At 43.7% G+C, this 27868-nt stretch overlaps 1 protein-coding gene and 1 non-coding gene across 2 annotated transcripts; both read left to right on the top strand.

Moving 5' to 3' along the window:
• LOC109554111 (solute carrier family 22 member 6-like) lies at positions 1–27868 on the top strand. Its single transcript, XM_019954420.2, has 10 exons — positions 1–369; positions 8879–8982; positions 11171–11325; positions 12481–12649; positions 13005–13128; positions 13286–13389; positions 15050–15264; positions 15414–15522; positions 26132–26335; positions 26670–27868. The coding sequence occupies exons 1-10, from the start codon at positions 1–3 to the stop codon at positions 26737–26739; spliced, it is 1623 nt and encodes a 540-aa protein (XP_019809979.2). The 3' UTR covers positions 26740–27868.
• TRNAE-UUC (transfer RNA glutamic acid (anticodon UUC)) lies at positions 16186–16258 on the top strand. Its single transcript has one exon. It is a non-coding gene; the product is annotated as a tRNA-Glu (tRNA).

The following is a 27868-nucleotide window of genomic DNA, read 5'->3' as shown; positions in this document are numbered from 1 at the left end:
ATGGCCTTCAATGACATCCTGCTGCAGCTGGGGGGAGTCGGCCGCTTCCAGAAGATCCAGGTGATTCTGTTGACTCTGCCCCTGCTCCTGACGTTTTTGCACAACACCCTGCAGAACTTCACCGCCGCCATCCCCACCCACCACTGCCGCCCTCCTGCCGACACCAACCTCAGCGAGGACGGGGACCTGGAGGCCTGGCTGCCCCGGGATGGGCAGGGGCGGCCCGAGTCCTGCCTCCTCTTCACCTCCCCCCAGCGGGGACCACCCTTTCCCAATGGCACAGAGACCAACGGCACAGGGGCCACAGAGCCCTGCCCCCACGGCTGGATCTACGACAACAGCACCTTCCCTTCCACCATCGTCACTGAGGTGAGGAGCCCTGGGCCCCCAGCTTCTTCTCCCAACCCCTGTGTCCCCATCTTACCATCCCCACACATACCCACACACACACACAGACTGTGCAAACCTGACCTGAATTTGTCCAAAGACCCTGGAGCTATGAAGCGTTCTGCCCAAAATGCAGGACAGAAAACAGGGGTTGGAATTGAGGTCTTCCTGGTAGAGAAGGTTATGGAACGCCTTGCAGAAAGCTGTTCCCTGCCCCTCCAACCTCCCCCAGAGAGAGAGAGATACTGCTGCTGGAGTTCAATAGTCTACTTTGGTTTCCCTGAGAGTAGGAAGGTGTGGGAGTGGTACAGAGAGGTGGAGAAAGGAGGCAAGCAGAGAGTGGAGGGCAAAGAGAATATTCCTGAGCAGGGGATTCTGGGCTCAGAGTCCTAGAGACAAAAACAATTTCCTGACTTCGTCTAGAAATAGCTCTCAGCAGCTGGGGCCAGGAGATGGAGAGCAGCCAAGGAACTAAGATGGGAAAGAGAACAGGGTTATGGGGAGGGGGAGGGTCCTTTCATCTCTAGTGATTTAACACCCCTCCCCCGAAACACACACACAGTCGATTGTAGAGTCTCCCTGGCCTGCTAAATGGTTCATCCGGCTGAATTCTGCACTCTGTAGCTGTCGCATGGATCGTGCTCTTAACATCTGTTCTAGTCAATGGTCTTTTGGTTGCAAGAAAGAGAAGCTGTCTCCAGTCAGCTCATGAGGAAAGGGATTTCAGGAAATCCAAGGGCAGGAAACAAAGCGTGTCCAGGCTTCATGGCAACTGGAACCAGGGATTGGAGCGCCAGAGGCATCACTACACACTCACTCTATGACTCTCCTCTCGACCCATTTCGTCTATGTGCTCATCTCGCAAGACGACTGCTAATCCCAGCTCTGCCCCATTACCTCTCAGATTTAGGGCCCACCACCAACCGAAGGGGCTTCCCAGGTAACACTAGTGGTAAAGAATCTGCTGCCAATGCAGGAGACATAAGAGGCGCAGGTTCGATCCCTGGATTGGGAAGATCCCCTGGAGAAGGGCATGGCAACCCACTCCAGTATTCTTGCCTGGAGAATGCCCATGGACAAAGGAGCCTGGGGGCCTAGAGTCCATGGGGTCGCAAAGAATCACATGAACTCACCAGCCAGAACATTTCCGTAAATCTTAATTCAAATTCTTAGAAAAGGCTCTGATTGGCTCAACCCAACACATTGATGAGTAGCCCCCGTCACAATCCTGCAATTGGCTCAGGTGTCCACATTTAATCTAATCATCACACCAAGGGACAAAATAGTGGGATTATGTGGCCCCTTGCCTGGTAATCAGGGCTGTGCAGAAGGGGCTGTGGGTGAGCACAGTCTCCAGACCTGCCTGATGCAGCATCAGTCTGAAAGCGGTAGGAGTTAAGCCATACTTCCCACTAGCCAGACCCAACACACAGAACTACAAGGTAAGTAAGGATGGCTAGTCCTCCTCCCTCTGAGCGTCATAAGCCATCCCCTCCTGGCATGGCTGAGGGGGAATGCCTTCCTTATTCTCCAGCCTCCACCCAAATTCTGAGACATCCTCTTCCACCCACCTTAACTTGTATGCTATCAATCCCTCCAATTCTGCTTTCCCGTTTCCCTTCTTAAAACTCTGCACCCTGCTTTCCAAGTTCGACAATACTCCAGGAACTATTAATATCAACCTTGTTGTTGTTCTTCTGTTCAAAACAGCAGGCAGTGTGATCAGAAGCTCAAATTTATTTGGATTCCTTGCCATCTGAAGCAAAGAATCTGGGTGAGTGAGCACCTTAGCTTTCCTTCTAAATGGAGAGTTAGTAGTCATCTTCTCATCAGTTTCGGTGACTGACAAAGCCAGATGCCTACAATTTTCCTGAGTTGTGGGGAGAGGCCAAGAATAATACACTCCTCTTCCAACAGGTACTGTGTGTGGGACCAATGTCCACAATATTTTAATGAACACAGCCAGGATAACTCTTCCTTGGGCCAATAATGCCAAAGGCTGCACCAGAAAACACTTCATTAGGATAATAGGCAGCTTACATGTATAGCCCAGTGTGAAGCTGGACCTTTTGAGTTGTGAAGCAAATGCAATAGCCCACAAGTTATCAAGGGTTGCTTAAGCAAGAAGATTAGTCTCAATGAAGATGCTCCACCCAGGCCACATGGCTATATCTAGTAGGCACAGCAGCACAGGTCTCCTGAGGAAGACAGGTCCCAGCTTGCCCCTTGGAAAGAACTCCTAAAGGGCCCTGTATCCCAAAGGGATACTTCATCCCTCTGAATGAAAAGCAAAAAAAAAATTAGTATAATAAGAAATAAGATGCTAGCTTTGGGTTATAATAATTAAAAAAAAAAAAAAACCTACCTGAGCTCTTCTCCTTATTTTCTTTTTTAGTATTTATTTATTTAGCCAAGTCAGGTCTTAGTTGTATCACGCGAGATCTTTCTTTGCAGCACACGCACGGACTTTCTAGTTGCAGCAAGCAGGCTTCAATATTTATGGCACACTGGCTGATTTGCTCCAAGGCAAGTGGGATCTTAGCTTCCCGACCAGGGATCAAATGTGCATCTCCTGCATTGCAAGGTGGATTCTTAATCACTGGACCACCAGGGAAGTCCCCTCCTATTTCCTTCTGAATTAAAATATCCTGAGTATGCTCCTTGGAAGAAAAGTTATGACCAATCTAGACAGCATATTAAAAAGCAGAGACATTACTTTCCAAACAAAGGACCTTCTCGTCAAAGCTATGGTTTTTCCAGTAATCATGTATGGATGTGAGAGCTGGAGTATAAAGAAAGCTGAGTGCTGAAGAATTGATGCTTTTGAACTATGGTGTTGGAGAAGACTCTTGAGAGTCCCTTGGACTGCAAGGAGATCCAACCAGTCCATCCTAAAGGAGATCAGTCCTGGCTGTTCATTGGAAGGTCTGATGCTGAAGCTGAAACTCCAGTACTTTGGCTACCTGATATGAAGAACTGACTCATTTGAAAAGTCCCTAATGCTGGGAAAGATTGAAGGCGGGAGGAGGAGGGGACAACAGAGGATGAGATGGTTGGATGGCATCACCGACTCAATGGACATGAGTTTGAGTAAACTCTGGGACTTGGTGATGGACAGGGAGGCCTGGCGTGCTGCAGTCCATGGGGTTGCAAAGAGTCGGACACTGAGTGACTGAACTGAACTAAATAATTGGCAGCTTCTATCTGAACTGTATGAGTCAGGACTCCTGTTTGCTAGTGGCTGCAATTCAACTCAAACTAATCTGAGCATGAAAAGAGGGTATAAAGGTTCCCATAACCCAACCACAAGACAAACAAAGGCAGAGCTGGCTCTAGGGCCCATGGGAACCAGGGCCATGTGTGCAAGACCTTTGTTGGCGTTCATCTGTTCTCTGCATGATGGGCATGTAACTATGACACAGATGCTTCGTTTAACATTGCCACTGCCCATTCTGGGCTCACTTCTAATAACTGTCTCTCTGCTTCACCTTTTTAAAAATTGTTTGAATAATTTTATTTATTTACCTTTGACTGTGTTGGGTCTTCATTGCTGTGCGGACGTTTTTCTAGCTGCAGCAAGCAGGGGATCCTCTCTAGCTGTGGCACAAAGGCTTCTTGCTGCGGTAGCTTCTCTTGTTGCTGAGCCCAGGTTCTATGGGGCCAGGGCTTCAGTAGTTGCGGCTCCCAAGCTCTACACCAGAGGCTCAATAGTAGTGGCGCACAGGCTTAGTTGTTCCAAAGCACGTGGGATCTTCCAGGACCAGGGATCAAAGTCATGTCTCCTGCATTGGCGGGCAGATTCTTTATCACTCACTGAACCAGCAGGGAAGGCCTCTCTGCTTCAACTTTGAAAAATTCTGGGAAAGACATTTTCTGACCTGGGTCGGGTGCCCACTCCAGATCCAATGACTACAGCGCAGGGAGGGCCTGAGTTACTATGAACGGCCGGCCTGAGTCCGCCTTTCACTTCTGTTCCGCAGTTGAACAGCAGTTACCATTTCGTGGCTCTACTTCCTGGCCCCGCTGCCATTCGTTTTCTCTTTTTCTTTCCCCTGAGGCCAGTCTCACAGCATCTTTCATTTATCACAGGCTTTATCAAGTTAGCAGTGCAGAGCTGTCCTAGACAGCAATTCTGAGTCTCCCTCAAATCCACGACTACCCATTCCTATGCTTTGGTTCCTTAGGGACGAATAAACAACAGGTCCTGTTGTATAGCACAGGGAACTATATTCAATATACTGTGATAAACCATAATAGAAAAGAATATGAAAGAGAAATACATGTGTGTGTAACTGGATCACTTTGCTATACAGCAGAAATGAACATAAGCATACTGTGAGGTACAATGTAAATAAGCTTTGGCGTATATATATAAAGCACTGTATCAGTTCAGTTCAGTCACTCAGTCGTGTCCAACTCTTTGCGACCCCATGAATCGCAGCACCCCAGGCCTCCCTGTCCAGCACCAGCTCCCGGAGTTTACTCAATTGTGTGTGTGTGTGTGTGTGTGTATACATATATATATGAGGCCCAGGAGCACACAGAGGTATATGACCCTCAAGAGCCTCAGGTGCACATGAAGAGAACATATATAGTAAAAGTCTGTGCTCACCCTAAGGTGATATAACCCCTTGAACTGTTGCTTTCACAGACGACAAGTACCTTAGGGCAAAGCAGAGGCAGATAAATTCTTTCTGACTACATATTCCATATTCATTTATCAGTTTCTATTCTGAACTACACCCAGATTTCATCACTAGGCTGCATACAAATTGTGTTCTCTTCTCACTCCTCTGACTTCTTTTGTTATTTGACAAATCCTTATTTTTCCATTTTCTCTAAAATTGATAAATCTATTTTTAAAATTGTATTGAAGTACAGTTGATTTCCCTGGAGAAGGAGATGGCAACACACTCCAGTATTCTTGCCTGGAGGGTTCCATGGACAGAGGAGTCTGGCCGGGTACAGTCCATGGGATCACCAAGAGTCGGGCACAACTGAGCAACTATCACTCACAGTTGATTTACAATGTACTTCATAGTGTACTTGTGTTCATTTCTGCTGTATAACAAAGTGATCCAGTTACACACACACACACCCACACACACACATATATATATCTTCTTTTTCATATTCTTTTCTATTACAGTTTATAACAGGATATTGAATAGAGTTCCTCATGCTATCCAGCAGGACCTTGTTGTTTATCCATCCTGTACACAATAGTTTGCGTCTTCTAATCCCGCACTCCTAATCCTCCCCTCCTCCAGCACTTCTCTGACTTCTCTCCTCTTTCCTACACTCTCTTGCTTCTCATCCTTCCATTCCTCAGTTCCAGTCTATCTTATTCCTAACTCCTCCCTACAATGCGTCTCCATCTCCACGGTCGTATTCTATTCACCAGTTTCCAATAAGGACTATTAAAATGAAGTCCCAGTTTGACAAAACCCTAAAATCTTTTTTAAATAAAAGTTATATCAGATAACACATAGAATTACAGAAAAGTAGTTATTTGAATAAAACAGCAATAAAGTCCATTGCTTTTTTTCACTTTTCATTTTATATTCCAGTTCAGTTGCTCAGTCATGTCCGACTCTTTGCGACCCAATGAATCACAGCACGCCAGGCCTCCCTGTCCATCACCAACTCCTGGAGTTCACCCAAACCCATGTCCATTAAGGCAGTGATGCCATCCAATCATATTATCCTCTGTCGCCCCCTTCTCCTCCTGCCCTCAATCTTTCCCAGAATCACGGTCTTTTCAAATGAGTCAGCTCTTCGCATCAAGTGGCCAAAGTATTGGAGTTTCGGCTTCAACATCAGTCTTTCCAATGAACACCCAGGACTGATCTCCTTTAGGATGGACTGGTTGGATCTTCTTGCAGTCCAAGGGACTCTCAAGAGTCTTCTCCAACACCACAGTTCAAAAGCATCAATTCTTCGGCACTCAGCTTTCTTCACAGTCCAACTCTCACATCCATACATGACTACTGGAAAAACCATAGCCTTGACTAGACGGACCTTTGTTGGCAAAGTAATATCTCTGCTTTTGAATATGCTGTCCAGGTTGGTCATAACTTTCCTTCCAAGGAGTAAGCGTTTTTTAATTTCATGGCTGCAGTCACCATCTGCAGTGATTTGGGAGCCCCAAAAAATAAAGTCAGCCACTGTTTCCCCATCTATTTCTCAAGAAGTGATGGGACTGGATGCCATGATCTTAGTTTTCTGAATGTTGAGCTTTAAGCCAACTTTTTCACTCTCCTCTTTCACTTTCATCAAGAGTCTCTTTAGTTCTTCACTCTCTGCCATAAGGGTGATGTCATCTGCATATCTGAGGTTATTAATATTTCTCCTGGCAATCTTGATTCCAGCTTGTGCTTCCTCCAGCCCAGCATTTCTCATGATGTACCCTGCATATAAGTTAAATAAACAGGGTGACAATATACAGCCTTGACGAACTCCTTTTCCTATTTGGAACCAGTCTCTTGTTCCATGTCCAGTTCTAACATGTTGCTTCCTGACCTGCATACAGGTTTCTCAAGAGGCAGATCAGGTGGTCTGGTATTCCCATCTCTTTCAGAATTTTCCACAGTTTGTTTAGGGCTTCTCAGATGGCTCAGTGGGTAAAGAATCCTCCTGCAATGCAGGAGATGCAGGTTTGTTCCCTGGGTCAGGGAAGTCCCCTGGAGGAGGACATGGTAACCCATTCCGGTTTTCTTGCCTGGGGAATCCCATGGACAGAGGAGGCTGGCGGTCTACAGTCCACAGGGCCGCAAAGAGTCAGACATTACTGAAGCGACTGAGCGTGCACACATGGCTATTTAACAATGTTGTGTTAGTCTCAGTTGTACAGCAAATTTATTCCATTATACATATACCTGTATCTATTCTTCTTTAAATTCTTTCCCCCTTTAGGTTGTTGCATAATACTGAGCAGAGTTCCTGTGCTATACAGTAGGTCCTTGTTGATTACCCATTTTAAATATAGCAGTGTGTACATGCCCATCCCAAACTTCCTAATTATCCCTGCCCTCCCCCTCTTTCCCCCAGTAACCATAATCTCCTTCTCTCAGTCTGTAAGTCTCTTTCTGTTTTGTAAAGAAGTTAATTTGTATCATTTTTTTTGTTCATTTGGTTAAATGTATTTGTTCTTTTTTTTTTTTTAGATTCTGCATTAAGTGACAGAGAGTGATATTTCTCTTACTCTGTCTGAAAGTCCATTGCTCTTCTGAGAAAGTGTTCAAATGCCAGCTTCCCAAATTGTATATCATGTGGTGTGTGCACAGGGTATTAATAGTCCCACAGTAATAATTAAATTCACAAATAAGGACTTCTTTCCAATCAAATCAAGATTATCAAGCAATTATACCTGAAGGATGAATTCATTTGGATATATTAATACACCCTAGGGAGCATTCCCTAAACATCCTGGTCATCCCAGTCCCTTTTCCTTTTTCTTTTTTCTGTTAGCGAAAGAATAGAGTTTTAAAATTCACTCAAAAGTATACAAAAATTAGCTCTTACTTGTAAATGAAATGCCACACTCATTTGTCATCTTTACTTAATTTTAGAGGCGTCTGTGAGCAGTATGATTTTTCTCCAGGTTCTAGAGATGTTTTACTCCACCTCGAAATGAAGTACTTTTAAAATGGGAATCTTTTTTCTAATATTCATTAAAAAGAGCAACAAAAGTTAAACTATTAGTTAAGGTATTCAAGTGCTGCTTACACAAGATTGCAAATAACTACACCCTCTCAGACTTGCTTATGGAAAGTTAAGGGAAGGATGCAAGGGTATTCCACAGAACCCTAGGTCAAGAACTTGAGCCCAGTCTTATGAGAGACCACAATCAGGAGGTTGAGGAGAACCAGCACATCTGGACTCTCCATCCCTACCTCTCTGGCACTGTGCTGTCACCCTGATCTCTCTGACCAGGTTCCTCATCCTTCTTCCCCTCAGCCCTCCTCCTCTCCCCCTCCTCCCCTCCCCCTCCTCCCCCTGCCTCTCTTCCCCTTCTTTTTTTCCTCCTCTCCCACTCTCTCTCTGTCGCATGATTTCTCAACTCCACTTCCACGTTGTTCCACATTTGGCCCTCTCATCCCAGCTTTAAGTGTCCTTACAAACCTTGCTTCTCTGAGTCCCTTTTCCAAATCTGTAAGAAAAAGAACCAGATTTTTAATTCTGTCAGTGTTCTTCAGCTGCACCCAAGGAGGGACAGGTTAAAGAGCCCTGAAAGAGGGTTAGCGATTAGTGCTTTGAAAAAGGGGAGCAGGCTACTCAGTCATTCCCAAAAATATCTCTTACGTGTTTTGAAATCACTTGAATCATTATCACCAGGAGAAGATGGCAAGAAAGATTGTGTGACTCAGGGAGGCAGGCTCTCCTTATGTGCCGGTCCCAATCCAACATACTCAGCCCACCAGGAAGGATGGAGTGGACTGTGGTGGGGCCAGCCTGGCTCTCCTTGACTCTAGTTCTTCCTTCCTTACAGTGGGACCTTGTGTGTACACGCAAGACTTTGCTGCAGTTGAGTCAGTCCATCTTCATGGCAGGAATACTGGTCGGAAGCTTGATGTCTGGGATCATGGCAGACAGGTCAGTGATGAACAAGCCTGAATCAAGGAGCAACAGCATAGCCCCTCTAGGCTGGACACAGAGGGGAGACTGGCAGCCCTGAGAATCCAGAGAGGGACACAGAACTGATCCACCCAAGCCTGACCATGTCTGGAAGGTCTGTAGGAATCACACAACTGTCTATCAGCACTTTTCAGGTTCACCTCCTTTCAGTTCCTCCTCACAATACCCTTGTGAAGCCAGCATGAATGTTACCATTAACTGCATTTTACTAATGAGGACACTGAGATTCAGGGATGCAGATAATTTGCCCAAGATGCTTAGAAGGAACCCAGAAAATTATGTTGTTAGTTTTGAGGAGTGGGATTGGAAAGAAGAGAACTTTTCACTCTTTGTTATTATACTGTTTGAACTTTAATGGTAATTCATTACTTTTGTGATTGTGTACTTTTTTTTTTCCCATCTGCTCTGGGTCTTTGTTGCTGCTCGAGGGCTTTTCTCTAGCTGCAGAGAGCAGGGACTACTCTGTGCTGTGAAGCACAGGCACTAGGCACTCGGGTTTCAGTCACTGCAGCACACAGCCTCAGTAGTTGGGGCGCATGGGTTTAGCTGGTCTGCAGCATGTGGCATCTTCTCGTACCAGAGATTGAATCCAAGTCCCTGCGGACTTAACAGGCAGATTCCTATCCACTGTGCCAGCAGGGAAGTCCTAAAGTAAATATTTAATGTTTACTTTTTAAAAAAAAGTACAGTCACACAGCTAACAAGTGGAAAAAGCAGGACAAGAATCCAGATTTTCTGACACCCAGAAGAAATTGCTTCCCACCACTTCTGCCTTGTGTGTGACATGTGAGTGTCACAGAAACACAAACCTGGCAATCAATAGCAGTGAGGGACCAGCCTCAGGTCTGCCACAACTGTGCACCACAAGAAGGTTATGCCACCTCTCTCAGACATGGCTTTTCCACCTATAAAATGGAGGCTGTGATAAGGGTTAAATTAGTACCTGCAACTCAGTGTTCGTTACCCTAACCTTGACTGTCTTCCAGGCCAGAGACCATAAAAATAACCATGGGATGAATATTAAGAGGCAGTTTTCTAAAGAATAAAATTTGAGGGTGTACCCATGGCTGATTCTTATTGATGTATGACAGAAACCCACAAAATTCTATAAAGCAATTATCCTTCAATTAAAAAATAAATAAATTTTTAAAAATTTTAATGAAATTTGAAAATACTATGTCACAGCAGATCAAAGACACAAAATGAGCTTTATTATTCATAAAATATAAGCCACAGTCAAATCCATTTTGAAAAAGTATAAACCTTGCATAGGTTTCCCAAAAATAAAAATCCCATAAACCAAGCTCATGGATACAGAGAAGAGACTGGTAGTTGCTAGAGACAGGGAGGAGGGGATGGCCAAAATGAGTGAAGAAGGTCAAAAGTTACCACGTTTAAGCTACAAAATAAGTAAGTCAAGGGAATGTAATGTAATGTACAGCATGATGACTGTGCTTAATAATCCTGTATTGCATTTGAAAGTCACAAAGTGAGATCTTAAGTGTTCTCATCACACACACAAAAAATCATGGTAACTATATATGGTGATAGACTTTAAGTAAGATTTATTGTAGTGCTCATTTCACAATGTATACAAATATAGAATCATTATATTATACACCTGAAACTATTTCACTGCTGTATGTCAATAATACCTCAATTTAAAAATACATCACAAAAGGCTGTCTCCTAACAGGAATGTTGGTTGTTTCTATCAACCAACAGTCAAAGACTCAACCACACCCCAAAGCAGTAGTTCCCAAACCTTGGAAGCATGTTAAAAATCAGGTTTCTAGCATACCTTCCAGATATGCGATAGGCCATAAGTGGGGCTCTGGTATCTGGATTGCTTTCAACACACCCCTGTGATTCTGATGAAGGCGTGTGACTCCCTCCACAGAGGTTTGCTGAGATGCATCAGGACCCTGGACAGCAGCAATCCAAGGATCCTCCCAACAACAGGTCCCCTAGATGCCAACCTTCACCCAATTATTCTCCGCCTCCCATCTCAGCATCTACCCCATGGTCACATGCAGGCAGCCTCACAAGCACCTGTTAGATTGCCCAGGGCATCAGGATGAGACAGCCAGGGACACGGGACAGGGGAGCAAGCATTGTGCTTTCCAGGTTTCCCCTCCTTTCACAGGCTGGGCCGCCTGAAGGTGCTGACCTGGAGCTACCTGCTGTTAGTGGTCTCAGGGACCTGCACTGCCTTCGCCCTCAACTTCTCAGCCTACTGCATTTGCCGATTCCTCTCAGGCATGGCTGTGTCGGGTGCCAGCAGCTCGTCTATGATTCTGAGTGAGCGGGAACCCAGGAGGGTCAGCTCATGGGGACTCCTCAATCACAAGGGTGCAGTGACCCAGGGAACCTGATAGATGCAAACCTCAACTCCTTCCCTGAGTACCTGTCCCAGCCCATTCTGATCTATCTGGGTCTTTCCTGGAGTAGGTAGTGCTCCAAGAAAAAAAAAATTAAGATCATGGCCTCTTTGGTGGCTCTGATCATTTGGGGCTGGAATTTATAGGTATTTAGGAATCATTGTAAGGATGAACTAAGTAAAGACTCAGAGACTGGAGTGGGGTTGCTTAGAGAAGCCAGGGAATCTTTTATTCAACACTTGTTTATTAAATACAATTTCAAAAGGCATTTAATTATGTCACATCCAGCACTGTGGATAAACAAGTGAACAAAAAGACACTACCCATGACCTTAAAGAGTTAATAGTAGACTGGGTGAGCTGCCAAGCAGTTACAAATTGGTTTACTAAAGGCGAGGATGGGGGCTATCCTGGATGATGTGGGAGTTCAGAAGTGGGGTGCTCAATCAGGACTTGGGGAGCCAGGAAATCACCCCAGAAGTGGTAACATCTAAGCTCAGAACTGCACAAAATGTGAGGCAGAAAGAGAGGAAGTAAAGTTCTTGGGCAGAGTTCTAGACAAAAAGAAAAGAATATACAAGTCCCTGAGGCCAGAGTATGACCCCTAGGAGGAAATGAAAGTGCTGCAGAATGGCCTGAGCATAAGGCTCATTCATCTCTATTTCCCAGGTCAAGCAAAGGCCATGGCACAGGATCTTCAACTCTAAATGCCTGTTGAATTAAAACGAGTTGAAGGAAGTGCAGAGGGAGCAGCTGTAGGCAGGTCAAAAGAGGTTTGGGAGAAGCAAGGAAATATGAATGTTGAGGTTGGTGACACTGATTAGGAGCGTTCATAGGAATTCAGAACCTTCTAGACCATCCCTACACACACACACACACACACACACACACACACACTGAACCTAACCAAATATCATACCATCCTTACCTTATCCAATGAGGGGCCTAGGGGTGCAGAGCAGGACTGAGCTCACGAGATGAGCCCTTCCACTCCAGTGTGAGGCTCCTCCTCCACCCCCCAAACATACACATACTCACACAACCGACTTCAACCGAAGCTCTGCTCTTCTCCCCAGGTCTGGAGTGGTTGCCCATCCATGCCCGTCCAAGTCTGGGCCTCCTATTAGGATTTGTTCCCAGCCTAGGCCAACTCTTCCTGGCTGGCATGGCTTACACTCTGCCCCACTGGCGCCACCTGCAGCTGTTGGTGTCTCTGCCCCTCTTCATTACCTTCGTCTACTCCAGGTGAGTGGGACCTCAGTGTAAGGTAGAGTGCTCAAAATAAGTCACAGATGGATATAGCATCTCCTAGAACACCCCTTCCCTTCCTCCTTAAGTATCAAAGCAGAGCAAAGCAAAAAGAATCAATGTCCACACTGATAGGTGAGGAAGACCATGGCCAGAAAGGACTAAGACTTGTCCCAGGTCTCCCAAGTAGACAGGGATAATCCTTGAAGTAGAACCCAGAGCTCCTAACCTCAGCCCAGGATTCTTTTCACCCCTCCCAGCTGTCTTCCCACTCTGGTCTGTGCCTTTCTCAGAAACCCACAACTCTGTCAATTCAGGCTAAATTCATGCCACCCCCAAACCCCACCCACAGGTTCTTCGTAGAGTCTGCCCTCTGGCACTCCTCCTTGGGGAACCTGGACCTCACCCTGAAGGCCCTGCAGAGAGTGGCCCAGATCAATGGGAAGCAAAAAGAGGGCGCCAAGCTGAGTGTGGAGGTGAGACCCCCTCCCAAGACCCTCTGTGATACCCCACCAGGGCTCCTCCACCTGCCCCCCCATTCTAGAATCCAGGTCGTCTGGGGCTTCCCAGGAAGAGGGTGGAGGGAGGGGTCCCCAGGGGAAGCTAAGTGCTGAGCCCCATCTATCCAAACAGCTGCTCCAGATGAGTCTGCAGAAGGGCCAAGCCCAGCCATCGATGCTGCAGATGCTGCGCTCCCCTGCTCTCCGTCAGCTCTTCTTCTGTATCGTCCCACTGTGGTAGGTCCATCCCCACTCATGTAAGAAAAAGACAAACTGATGGGCAGATAAGCAGACTGAGGAAAACAGGACATCCTGGGTAGGTGGGAGGCTGAGGGAAGCCCCGCCTCCAGTGGGAAAGGACATGGGTATTCTGGAGACTCAGAGGGCTCCCCACCTGCTGAGGGAGAGAGAGAAAGCCCAGCTCTACCTCCTCTCCTGAGCTTGCATCTCAGCCAAGCGGCACCACTGACCTTGAGAAGAAAAAAAAAAGCAGCCACCCCAAGAAGCCCTGAGCTTCTGGACCTAAGAGTTCTGTATCACAGGCTCTCACGTTCTCCTGAAGAAGTCTGCATTCTTCTAATTGCCATGTAACAAATTACATACTTAACAGCTTGAAATAGCACACACTTATTAGCTCACCATTTCCATGGGTCAGGAATCCAGGCAGAGCTTAGCTGAGTTCTCAGCTTAGGACTTCACATTCTCATCTGGATACTCAACTCGAGAAGACTCCACTTCTAAGCTCACCCAGGTTGTTCAGTAGCCCAGTCATGTCCAACTCTTTGCGACTCCATGGACCACAGCACACCAGCCTTCCCTGTCTTTCACTATCTCCTGGAATTTGCTCAAGTTCATGTCCACTGAGTCAAAGATGCCATCCAACCATCTCATCCTCTGTCGCCCCCTTCTCCTGCCCTCAATCTTTCCCAGCATCAGGGTCTTTTCCAATCAGTCAGCTGTTTGCATCAGGTGGCCAGAGTATCGGAGTTTCAGCTTCAGCATCAGTCCTTCCAATGAATATTCAGAGTTGATCTCTTAAGGATTGAGTGGTTTGATCTCCTTGCTGTCCAAAAGACTCTCAAGAGTCCACAATTTGAAAGCATCGATTTTTCAGCTGTTACCTGAACTTATTTCCTTGCAGTTGAAGGGCTGAGGCTTCTTGCTGGCTATCAGCTGGGAGTTAACCTCAGCTTCTAGAGATTGCTCTCAGTTTTTCACAAGGACTTTCCCACCATGGCTGCTCACTTCATCACACCAGCAAGGAGCATCTCTAGAGTGGGTCTGCTAGCAGGGGCCCATCCTGGAGGCTGTCTGCCGCTATGTCTTCCTAAATACTATGCAATGTGTCCCTGGCAAGGGGGTCGTTTGCAGTTGACAAGAGTATAACCATGATCTCACTTGATTTGCATACTTCCATAACTGTTCTGAAGGAAAACTTAGAGGGCGGCAGAGGATGAGATGGTTAGATAGCATCACTGATTCAACAGACATGAATTTGAACCAACTCTGGGAGACAGTGAAGGTACAGGGGAGCCTGGTGTGCTGCAGTCCATGGGGGTCACAAAGAGTTGGATGTGTGAGGACACACACACGTGAGTGCACACACACACACACACACAGAGCAGGGAAATGGAAGGAGGGGAAGAGGACCTGTTGTGAGGTAAAAACATTATTTTCTCCTAGGTAATTTTTAAACATATGATAGATAACATTCTTTTTTTCTTTAGAATTAAAGGAAGACTTTCTTATTTGCATTCAAAATATAAAAAACCCACTGAAAGATTAATATAAGGCCTAAAGGAAAGAACAGATAGTGAGAGCAGTTTGCCAACTGTAATTACCATGTAGACGTGGTATGCCTACTACTCAAAGCATATCCCCTCTGTTCCTGCCCCAGGTCCATACTCCTTTTCAGCCTTTATGGCATGGTCATGAGTCTGCAGAGTTTCGAGATCAACATCTACCTGGCCCAGGTGTTCTTCATGATTGTGGACCCACCATTTTATTTCCTGGGCTTTTTGGCCACCAAATCACTTGGCCGCAAACGTACCCAAACAGCCTCCTTGCTGTTGTCTGGCGTCTTCATTGTGACCTGTGCAATGATACCTCTGGGTGAGTACCGCCCCATTCCAGCTCCCGGCCTGGTCCTTCCCCCAGCCTGGCTCTCAATCTGGCCCAAGTCAGCTACCCAGAGGGTGTGAAAAACTCAAGGCTCCTCCAAATCTTTCTCAGCACGTTATCACCACCACTTTTCCTTCCAGATCACATATTCCTCCGCATCACGATGGCCGTGATAGGAAAAGGCTGTTTGATTGGCTCCATAAACTGCCTCTTTATGTATGTGGGGGAGCTGTACCCCACAGTAATGCGGTGAGTGGGGGAGTTGGGGAGGAGTCCTGGGATGGAACAATCAGGCCCTAGGGCCAGATGGTTTCCAGTCGGAAAGAGCACAAAGGTCAAGCAATTATTTTTTAAGGCAAGAAAGAAAAAAACACACAGAAACTAGAACAAATTAAAGACAAAAAGGAAGATGGTACTAGTAACTCAAAATACATCAGTCGATACAATAAATGTAAACAGATTAAACCTACCAGTTAAGAGAGAGATTTTTTTTTACCTAGGTTTTTTTTTATCTAGTTCATGATTTTATCTAGTTCAAGTGTAAACTACATGAACTAGATAAAATCAACGTGGATTATCTGGTAGGTTTAATCTGTTTACATTTATTGTATTGACTGATATGTTTTGGGTTACTAGTACCACTCTCCTTTTTGTCTTTAATTTGCTCTCATTTCTGAGTAGTTTTAAACAGATTAAACCTACCAGTTAAAAAACAGATAATCCAAGTGGATTTTATCTAATTCATGTAGTTTACCAGAGACCCATCTAAAACGTGAGACCATTAAAATCTTAAATGTGGAGAAATAGAAAAGGATATACTAGGCAAGTATTAACCAGAAGACAGGTAGTTAGAGAGGTCAAAATAGACTTTAAGAGCAAAAAAGTACAATAGCTAAGAATATGGCCCAGAATTCCCTAATGGTCCAGTGGTTAGGACTCAACACTTTCACTGCCAGGGCCCCAGGTTCAATCCCTGGTTGGGGAATTAAGATCCTGCAGGTCACATGGTGCAGCCAAAAAACAAAAAGAATATGGCTCTGGTATAAAAGGTAACTAGTCTAAATGTTCAGTCATCTTAACTATAAAACACAAATAATAATAGTACCAGAAATAGATTAAATAGAAAATAAATATATGAAAGAAAGTCAAAACAAAAAGTCAATCTTTGAAAATACCAATGAAATGGGCAAATGCCTGGTAATAATAATAAATTTTTTAAAAGACTAGACATGAATAAATATTGGGAATAAAAAACTGAACAATAGATCTAGAGTAGTTAAGATGCAAAAATTTAATTATGTAAGTAAAGATGCAAAAAATCTACAAACAAGTCTATACTGATAAATTCTAAATTTGGATTAAATTGACAAATTCTTTGTAAAAATAATATAGGAAAACTAATTCTAGAATAAATTAAAAATTTGAATAATAAACTTTAAAATCTCATCTCAAAAGAACACCCTGCCCAGATATTAATACAAGTGAGTTCCACCACATTTTCAAGGAACAAACCTTCCAGTGTTATATAAATGATTCCCCAAAACAGAGAAAAAGGAAAACTATGTCAACTACATTCTGTGAAGCAAGGTGATACTGAAACCAAAGGAGATTAGTTATGAAATGAAGATAACAGGCCAATGTTACTCATAAACAGATACAAAAATCCTAAACAAAATATTAGAAAAATGAATTCAGTGATGTATAAAAAAAGATTATACATGATCTCAAGGAGAGTTGATCTCAAGAAAGCAAGGATAGTTTTACATTAGAAAATACATTAAGGACTTCCCTGGCAGTCCAGTGGCTAAGACTTGGAGCTTCCACTGCAGGGGGCACAGGTTCAATCCCCTGTCAGGAACTATGATCCCACATGTCATGGAGCATGGAAAAATATATATAGATATAGATATAACCACATTAACAGATTATCATCCCAATAAAATTTTAAAAAAACAAACCTTGAATAAAAATTAACATCCAGGGACTTCCTTGGTGGTGCAGTGCTTAAGACTTCACCTTTCAATGCAGGGCATATGGGTTCCATCCCTGGTCAGGGAACTAAGAGCCCACATGCCTCACAGTCAAAACATCAAAATATAAAACAGAAGCAAAATCCAATAAAGACTTTTAAAATGGTTCACATCAAAAAAAAATTTTAATTAACATCCATTAAAAACAGTCTTAGTAAAACAACAATAGAAAAAAAATTAACTTGATAGAAACAGCTACCAAAAATCCACAACAAATACTATTATTAATGGTGAAACTTCAGAAGCATTCTCTGTACATTTGGGAATAAGACCAATGTGCCTGCTATCTCCCTTTCTATTCAACATCATCCTAGAGAGTGTGATCAGTGCCTGGGATAAGAATAATAAAAGAAACAGGACTGGAAAGGAAAAATCAAAGCTATCACTACTTAAGGAGGATGTAGCTGTCTGTATATAAAATAGATAACTAATAAGAACCTACTGTTCAACAGAGGGAACTCGACTCAATACTCTGTAATGACCTATATGAGAACAGAATCTAAAACAGAGTGGATATATGTATATGTATAACTTCATTGATTCTCTTTGCATATAGCAGAAACATAATATTGGAAGTCAACTATACTCCAGTGAAAATTAATTTTAAAATATACATATAAAAATCTAAAATTATTAGACATAGTAAAGTTTGGCAAGGTGACTGGATACAAGGTCAATAAATGAAAGATCAAGGGACTTCCCCGATGGTCCAGTGGCTAAGACTCCACCCTCTCAATGCAGGGTGCCCAGGTTCAACCCTGGGTCAGGGGACCGGATCCCACAAGCCTCAGCTAAGAGTCCATGTGCCGCACTAAGTCCTGGTGCAGCCAAATAAATAAATCAATGTTATAAATAAATAATCAATTGCAGTCTCTACTCTTCCAAAAGAGATTTTTTTCAATTCCTGTATCAATAAAAATGTTTAAATATATTAAAATATATTAAAGAAAATGTAAATAAATGTATTATGTGCAGGGATAGGAAATCTCATAATGTCAACTCATAATTGACATAAGTTGATATTAAAATGTCAACAGTTCCAATATTGATATATAAATTCAATGCAATTCTGATGAAAATCCCAATGGATATTTTCAAGAAACCAGCAGGTAAATTCTAAAATGTATATAAAAGTACTGTGGGCCAAGTATAACTAAGGTATTTTTTAAAAAGGACAGAGGGAAAGGACGTGCCCTACCAGAAATTAAGACATATTATAAATTCTGGCTATAAAATTGTAGTAATTGAGATAGTGGATGCCAGAGCAGGAAGGGACAAACTGTCCAATGGAAAAGAATAGCAAGCCCCAAAACAGATCCACTGGGAAAAACACTGCAGGTGACTGGATAAAGCCTGGACTATTGAACAACTAGTACCAGGACATCTGGGCTTTCCTGGTGGCTCGGTAATAAAGAATCTGCCTGCAACACAGGAGACACAGTGTCGATCCCTTGGTTGGGAAGATCCCCTGAAGAAGGAAATGACGACCCGCTCCACTGTCCTTGCCTGCGAAATCCCATGGACAGAGGAGCCTGGTGGGCTGTAGTCCATGGGGTTGCAAGAGTCAGACATGACAGCAACTAAACCACCCACCACCAACAGGACACCTATTTACCTATATCAGAAATAAATAAAATCCAATCCATATTTCAACCTTAAAGAAAAATTAATTTCTGTTGAAGCGGGGAGGATTTCTGAAGACATTCTTTAAAAAGGCTAACCAAAAAAGAAACACTGATAAATTTTTCTATGTTAGATTTTTTTTTTCTCCTGGCCATTTGTTTCACCATAAACAAGGTGAAAAGAGAAAAAGAAGGTATTTACAAGGATTTGTACACAGCATTTATAAAGAACTTCTGGAAATCAATGAGAGGAAAAGACTATTTCCATTAAAGTAACAGAATAACATCGACAATAATCCCCCCAAATATAAAGTATTTTTAAATATCCTTGAAGTATTTTTAAATCTCCACCAAGGAGCTGGAAAACTAGGCCAACCATCTAAGGGCAGTTGGGAATTGGGAGCCCGGAGAGGTAAGCAGAGCTCCTGAGCAAGCACTACACATGAGGAAGAAAGTCACGTGCATTCTCTCTGATCTCAGAATCAACTGCTTAACACAGTACTGGGGATCCTGGACAACACTGCTGTATTCAGAAATAAAAAGAAATAAGAAATTTGGTGTCTTCCCTGGTGGTACGATGGACAGGAATCTACCTGCCAGTGCAGGGGACACGGGTTTGATCCCTAGTCAGGGAAGATTTCACATGCTATGAAGCAACTAAAGCCCAGGAGCCACACCTACGGAATCCCATACACCTAGAACCTATTCTCTGAAACAAGAGATGCCACTGCAATGAAAAGCACCCCCACTGCAACAAGGAGTAGCCCCCACTTGCCACAACTAGAGAAAGGCTGAGTGCAGCAACAAAGACACAGCACAGCCAAAAATAAATAAACCTTAAAAAATAAAAATTAAAAGAGGAGTGTTTACAACATCATTATTTAGAGAGATTATGACCATCATCCTAAATAAACCAATAAAATCAATGTGTGTGTGCTTAGTTGCTCAGTCGTGTCTGACTCTTTTCAACTCCATGGACTTCAGCCCGTCAGGCTCCTCTCTCCATGGGGATTCTCCAGGCAAGAATACTGGAGTGGGTTGCCATGCCCTCCTCCAGAGGATCTTCCTGACCCAGGAATCAAACCCAGGTCTCCCAATTTGTAGGTGGATTCTTTACCATCTGAGCCACCAGAATCAATAAACAAAATTAATAAAACAGTTTAGCAGGATGGTGGTTACGAAATCAAATTACCAAATGTCAAGAGCAATAACATAGAAGCTATACCCTAGAAGCAGTAATCTAGAGAAAAAATCCAGAAGATAACCTAGAAAATCTTTGAAAATGAAGACACTATTCAGAAAAGCACATAAAGCAAGATATTACCAGGAAATTAACAGAGGACACCCAAGACTTCCATGGAGAAATTTTCTGAAACCTTCTTAAGATATAAAGATTATCTTAGTAAATGGGGAGACATTCCACACTCTTGTTTAGAATAACATAATAAAGATGTCAAGTTAACTTTTAGAAATTTATAGAAATTCAACAGAATCTAATCAGAATTTCAATTAGATCATTTTTAGGAACTCCAAAAATTATTCTAAAATTTATAAAGAAGAAAAAAGACCATAATTGCTAGTCAGTTCTGAAACAAAGCAAAGAGGAGTTTCTCACTCTACCATCTATAAAGACATATAACAAAGCCATGGTATGTCTGTGGCTTTCTTGGTGCAAAAAGAAACAAACAGAATTAATGAGAGGGCTTGGAAACTAATAGATACAGATGGAGACAAGGATCATATGAAGACAGAGGCGGGGGAGGAGGAAGGAAGGGGAGGGAGAGGAAGAGGAAAAGAGAAATATGGCAACTATACTGATTCGATTATATCAAAAAGGACTTCTGCTTATTGAAGGATGCAATGGACAAATTTAAAAGACAGGAATTCCCTAGTGGACCAGTGGTTAGGACTCGGCGCTTTCACTGCTGGGGTCTGGGTTCAATTACCGATCAGAGAGCTAAGATTCCACAAGCAAGCCACAAGCAAAAAAAAAAAAAATATATATATATATATATATATATATATATATATATATATTAAAAGACAGAGGGTAGATTAGGAGGAGGTTTTTACAACATTTAACACTGAAAAGTTCAAATATTAAAAATATAAATGCTGCTGCTGCTGCTGCTAAGTCGCTTCAGTCGTGTCTGACTCTGTGCGATCCTGTAGACGGCAGCCCACCAGGCTGCCCCATCCCTGGGATTCTCCAGGCAAGAACACTGGAGTGGGTCGCCATTATGGAACACCTACAAATCAACAAGAAAGAGAAGGAATTCCAGTAGAAACTTTACAAAAGAAATAAATACATGGGTATTTTATAGACAATGAAACCCAAAAGATTAACTACATGAAGAATGAGATTGTCACTTTGCACACATTAAAGTGGCAACATTAAAAAGCTGGATTATGCCAACTGTTGTGGCCACAAGAGAATACGGAACCCCTAAATCCCCACGTGACCTACACGCACCACTGGTGGGTATGAAAGTTGGTGCTGCTATTCTAGAGAACTACTGGCAGCACACACACACACACACAGCCCTAACCACTCCCTTCTTGGGCTTCATCTTAGAGAACTTTTCACATAGGAATGCGTACATGATCCATGCTCGAGCACACTCACTGCAGTGTTGTTTGAGGTCATGGCTGATGGGCAGCAGTCTAGACATTTAGGTGAACCATGGAGAGATGCCCGCTGTGGAGGGCTGTGCAACAGTAGGTAAACGTATAGGTATGGAAATACCTTTGAAACAGAGTGTTGAACTAACACAACATTATAAAGCAATTATACTCCAATAATAATAATAATAATAAAAAGAGTGCTGAATGAAATGAGAAATAGAATGATCTATTACTTATACCATTTAGGTAAATTAAAATATTTGTACACGAAACAATACAAGAACATATGCAAATAAAAAATGCATATCAAACGTGATAGAATAAGTTGACTTTGGCAAGGAAGGGATTGGGAGAGGAGAACGATATTATAGCTATGGTTTTTCTAGTCGTCATGTACGGATGTCACAGTCGGACCATAAAGAAGGGTGAATGCCAAAGAGTTGATGCTTTCGAATTGTGGTCCTGGAGAAGACTGTTGAGACTCCCTTTGACTGCAACAAGATCAAACCCCTCAATCCTAAAGGAACTCAACCATGAATATTCATTGGAAGGACTGATGCTGAAGCTGAAGCTCCAATGGGCCACCTGGTGTGAAGAGCCGATTCACTAGAAAAGACCAGACCCTGATGCTGGGAAAAATCGAGGGCAGGAGAAGGGGGCAACAGAGGATGAGATGGCTGGATGGCATCATTGACTTAATGGATTCAGTGTGCGCAAACTCTGGGAGATAGTGAAGGACAGGGAAGCCTTGTCTGCTGCAGTCCATGAGGTTGCAAAGAATCAGACATGACTTAGCAACTGAACAACGATGATTATATTGATAAAAAGGACTCAACAATTAAGATGGGGAATAAAAAGTCCTTTCAAGTACAAATGATAATAGAGGGTGAAGGTCATGAACTGAGCTTTATAATTAACTCAACCCTCTGCTTCTGGGGTTCAAAAAAAAAATGTAGAAAAAGAGAGAGTGACTAGGCTGGTACTTTAGATAAGGTGATCTGGGTGGGTCTCCTCTGTAAGGATCAAAGGCAAACAGTAAAGAATAAATGAGGAAAGAAAGGGATAGGGCGAAAGATAAGAACTGGGTAGTCAGGACACATCACATAGGAATTTAGAAAGAAGTCAGATTTTTTTCTAGCCTGATGAGATATCACTGGTGATTTTAAGCAGAGGGTGTAAGGATCTGAGTTACAGTTTTTAAAGATCACTTTGTGGGAATTTGGGGTTGACATACATACACTATTGGTTTTATTTGTTGTTATCCAGTCACTAAGTCGTGTCCAACTCTTTGGGACCCCATGGACTGCAGCATGCTAGGCTCCCCTGTCCTTCACTATCTCCCAGAGTTTGCCCAAATTCATGTCAGCATCATGCTTCAGCATGAGTCCTTCTTATGAATATTCAGGGTTGAATTCCTTTAGGATTGACTGGTTTGATCTCCTTGCAGTCCAAGGGGCTCTCAAAAGTCTTCTCCAGCACCACAGTTTGAACACCATCAGTCCTTATGAATATTCAGGGTTGATTTTCTTTAGGATTGACTGGTTTGATCTCCTTGCAGTCCAAGAGACTCTCAAAAGTCTTCTCCAGCACCACAGTTTGAAAGAATCAGTTCTTTGATGCTCAGCCTTCTTTATGATCCAACTCTCACATCCACACATGACTACTGGAAAAACCATAGCTTAAACCATATGGATCTTTGTTCACAGTGATGTCTCTGCTTTTTAATACATTGTCTAGGTTTGTCATAGCTTACCTTTCAAGGAGCAAGCGTCTTTTAATTTCATGGCTGTAGTCACTGTCCACAGCGATTTTGGAGCCCAAGAAAATAAAATCTGTCACTTCTATTTGTCATGAAGTGATGGGACTGGCTGCCATGATCTTAGTTTTTTGAATGTTGAGTTTTAAGCTAGCTTTTTCACTCTCCTCTTTCACCCTCATCAAAAGCCTCTTTAGTTCCTCTTCATTTTCTGCCATTAGAGTAGCATCATCTGCATAGCTGAGGTTGTTGATATTTCTCCTGGCAATCTTATTTCAGCTTGTGACTCATACAGCCAAGCATTTCACATGATGTACTCTGCATAGAAGTTAAATAAGCAGGGTGACAATATACAGCCTTGACACACTCTTTTCCCAGTTTTGAACCAGTCCATTGTTCCATGTCCAGTTCTAACTGTTCCTTATTTACCCACATACAGATTTCTCAGGAGACAGGTAAGGTGGTCTCTTTAAGAGTTTTCCAGTTTTTTGTGATCCACACAGTCAAAGGCTTTAGTCAATGAAGCAGGAGCAGATGTTTTTCTGGAATTCCCTTGTTTTCCCTTTAATGTAGCGAATGTTGGCAATTTGATCTCTGGTTTTTCTATGTTTCTTGAACCCAGTTTGTACATCTGGAGGTTCTCAGTTCACATACTGCTGAAGTCTGGCTTGAAGTATTTTGAGCATAACCTTCCTAGCATCTGAAATGAACACAATTGTATGATAGTTTGGACATTCTTTGGCATTGCTCTTCTTTGGAGTTGGATTGAAAACTGACCTTTTCAGTGCCATGGCCACTGAGGAGTTTAATCTCTGCAACTTCTGTTAGGTCCTTACCATTTCTGTGCTTTATCATGTCAATCCTTCCAGGAAATGTTCCCTTGATATCTCCAATTCTCTTGAAGAGGTCTCTAGTATTTCCCATTCTGTTGTTTGGCTCTACTTCTTTGCATTGTTCATTAAAGAAGCCCTTGTTTTTTTTTCTTTTTTTTAAATATAAATTTATTTATTTTAATTGGAGGCTAATTACTTTACAATATTGTATTGGTTTTGCCTTCTTATCTCTCCTCAATGTTCTCTGGAACTCAGCTTTCAGTTGGATGTATCTTTCCCTTTCTTTACCTTTCACTTCTCTTCTTTCCTCAGCTATTTGTAAAGCCTCCTCCAAAAGAAGACAACCATTTTGCCTTCTTGGATTTTTCTTTGGTATTTTGGTCACTGCCTCCTGTACAATGTTACATACCTCCATCCATAGTTCTTCAGGCAGTCTATCAGATCTAATCCCTTGAATCTATTCATTACCGCCACTGTATAATCATAAGGGATTTGATTTAAGTCATACCTAAATGGCCTACACTACCGATACTATATATAAACAGATAACTAATGAGAACCTCCTGTATAGCACAGAGAACTCAGCTTGGTGTTCTGTGATGACCTAAATAGGAAAGAAATCCAAAAAGGACAGGACATACATATACATGTAGCTAGTTCACTTTGCTGTACAGCAGAAAATGACATAGCAGTGCAAAGAAACTATAATCCAATTTTTAAAAATAAAATAAATAAAGATCACTTTGGCTTCCTCGTGGAGAATAGACTGGGAATAGAAGGGCCCAGAGTAGAAATGGGGCAACTCCCCTGGCGGTCCAGTAGCTAAGACTCTGTGTTCCCAATGCAGGGGGCCCTGGTTCGATCCCTGATCAGGGAACTAGATCCCACAAGCTGCAACAAAGATCGAAGATCCCTAGTGTCATGACTAAAACCCATCACAGTCAAATAAAATAATTTTTAAAAAACAAAAGTAGAAATGGGATGACCGGCCAGGAGCTTACTGCAATGGCACTGGCAAGAGGTGAAAATGACTCATCGTAACCTGGGGCTTCCCTAGGGGCTCAGTTGGTAAAGGATCTGCCTGCAATGCAGGAGACCTGGGTTCAATCCCTGGGTTGGGAAGATAACCTGGAGAAGAGAATGGCTACCCACTCCAGTATTCTTGCCTGGAGAATCCCATGGACAGAGGAGCCTGGCAGGCTACTGTCCTTGGGGTCACAAGAACATGACTGAGTGACTAACCACTTTCACAGCCTGGTGGGCAGTGGTTGTGGAGATGGAGAGGAGGGAGCTGATTCTGAATGTGTTTTGAAGGAAGAGCCATCCAAGGATGTGGGGAAATAAGGGAACAGGAGTCATCAGGACGATTACTAGATACTTGAACAACTGGGTCGTTCGACGTGCCCATCGATGTGCCAGGATGGGGAATCTGAGCAAAGAGCAGATGTGGAGGTAGAAACGAAGAATTCTTGCCATATAAAATTTGAGGGGCCTTTTAGACACCCAAAATGAAGGTGTTGGGTAGGAAGCTGGATATGGTGTCTGGAGCTTGGGGAAGAGGTTGGTTGGGGATTTGTTCACAGTTATACAGTAAGTTCAAATTGGAACCGGAACCCTGGCTTCTTGGTCCTGAAAACAGTTACTATCAACTTTCCTTTTAGCCAGCCAGGGTAAGTGCATCCCTGTGAAAAACAAATGAAAGTGTTAGTTGCTTAGTCATGTCCGACTCTTTGTGACCCCATAGACTGCAGCCCGCCAGGCTCCTCTGTCCATGGAATTCTCCAGGCAAGAATACTGGAGTGGGTTGTCATTCCCTTCTCCGGGGGATCTTCCCAACCCAGGGGTCAAGCTCCTGTCTTCTGCATTACAGGCAGATTCTTTACCATCTGAGCCACCAGGGAGGAATGTGAAAGAAGAAAACACGATTGACAGGCAGAGTTAGGGCACCCACAGACCTCACTGGCCTCACCGGGGTGCTCTCCCTCCCTGCAGGCAGAGAGGTGTGAATGTGACAAACTGCTTGGCGAACATAGGCAGCATTCTGAGCCCGCTGGTAGGCATGACCTCTGACCTCTACCCTTCCCTGCCTCTTTTCATCTATGGAGGGGTCCTCGTGGCTGCCTGCCCCATCACTGCCCCCCTGCCAGAGACGCGGGGGCTGCCGCTGCCCAACACACTGCAAGACCTGGAGAGAAGGTAGGCTTCCCCCCACACCCTCAGAGCTCTAGGACCGCACAAATCCTTGATCCAGTCCATTTAACAAAAAAAAAAAAAAAAAAACAGATCCAGGGGAGACCGGGGACTTGTTGGGGTCATTCAGCTAGACTCTGGTGGAGCCAAGGCCAGAATCCAGCCCTCTGGCTTCCCTGGTCCTGTTTTCACAGATAGACAGAGCCCCCTAGAATCCTTTCTGGGGCTCTCAACTCTTGGAAACAGTGGGAGATTTGGACATAAAGTGGGACAACTGAGCACAAACCTAAAAAGGATCCCCCATCTCTACTCCCACACCCCGCTTCTCCTTCCCCTGTAGGTGGAAAGAGAAATCGGGGCAGAAGCAGCAGGAGCAGCAGATGGTCCCGCTCCAGCCTCCTGAGAACTGAGCAGGGGCAGCGGGTGGATGGAGTCCCTGCGTCCCCACACCAGGAGGAGGGAAGGAGAAACGGCAGCCAGGGGAGGATGGGCGGGGCCTCTACTGGACCTGGGCGGAGAATACTTCCCCGGGGCCCCCAGTCCCAGCCAGACCCATCCTATCATTTCATTAAAAACAGCTATGCACATAAAATGATTCCATTATATATATATTCTTTTTCAGATTCTCTTCCATTATAGGTTATTACAAGATAATGAATCTAGGTCCCTCTGCTATATAGCAGGCCTTTGCTGCCGCTGCTGCTGTTCAGGCACTAAGTCGTGTCCAACTCTTTGTGACCCCATGGACTGCAGCAGGTTTCTCTGCAATTGCCTGGCTTCTCTGTCCTTCACTGTCTCCTGGAGTTTGCTCAAATTCATGTCCATTGAGTCATGATACTATCCAACCATCTCACCCTCTGTCGCCTCCTTCTCCTCCTGCCCTCAATCTTTCCCAGCATCAGGGTCTTTTCCAATGAGTCGGCTATTAGTATCAGGTGGCCAAAGTATTGGAGCTGCAGCTTCAGCATCAGTCCTTCCGATGAATATTCAGGGTTGATTTCCTTTAGGATTGACTGACTTGATTTCCTTGCAGTCCAAGGGACTCTCAAGAGTCTTCTCCAGCACCACAATTTGAAAGCATCAATTTTTCAGCTGTTACGTGAACTCATTTCCTTGCAGTTGTAGAGCTGAGGGCCCTGGCCACCACTCCAAGCCCTAGCCCTTTGTATGACCTCATTATTGTCCTTATCTTGTAGAAACCTAATGGTTTGTTTACTATTACTGGGCAAAGGTAACAGTACTTCAAAGTCCTCTAGTCAGGAAAGTGCTTCCCGGGAGGGAGGTGGGAGGGGGATTCAGGATGGGGAACACGTGTACACCCGTGGTGGATGCATGTTGATGTATGGTAAAACCAATACAATATTGTAAAGTATAAAATAAATAAATAATAAAAGGAAAAAAAAAAAGCAAGTGCTTGGCAATTCCTGGAAACCGCAAGTCCTGTTTGGCTGGAGCAGACTAGCAAGGAGGCAGTGCTAGGATATTAGATCAAGGAGGAAGAAGAGGCTGATCACACAATGGCCTGGCAAGTACTTTTGA

This window comes from Bos indicus, chromosome 29 (genome assembly GCF_029378745.1).
Source record: "Bos indicus isolate NIAB-ARS_2022 breed Sahiwal x Tharparkar chromosome 29, NIAB-ARS_B.indTharparkar_mat_pri_1.0, whole genome shotgun sequence".
Classification (NCBI taxonomy): domain Eukaryota; kingdom Metazoa; phylum Chordata; class Mammalia; order Artiodactyla; family Bovidae; genus Bos; species Bos indicus.
This window is presented reverse-complemented; position numbering and strand designations above follow the sequence as displayed.

Bases quoted from the DNA above. Each gene is read 5' to 3' on its own strand.
- LOC109554111 (XM_019954420.2), top strand. From the start codon at position 1: ATGGCCTTCAATGACATCCTGCTGCAGCTGGGGGGAGTCGGCCGCTTC. The intron at 370-8,878 runs GTGAGGAGCCCT...CCTTCCTTACAG, and splicing joins CTTCCACCATCGTCACTGAG to TGGGACCTTGTGTGTACACG. The intron at 11,326-12,480 runs GTGAGCGGGAAC...TCTTCTCCCCAG, and splicing joins CAGCTCGTCTATGATTCTGA to GTCTGGAGTGGTTGCCCATC.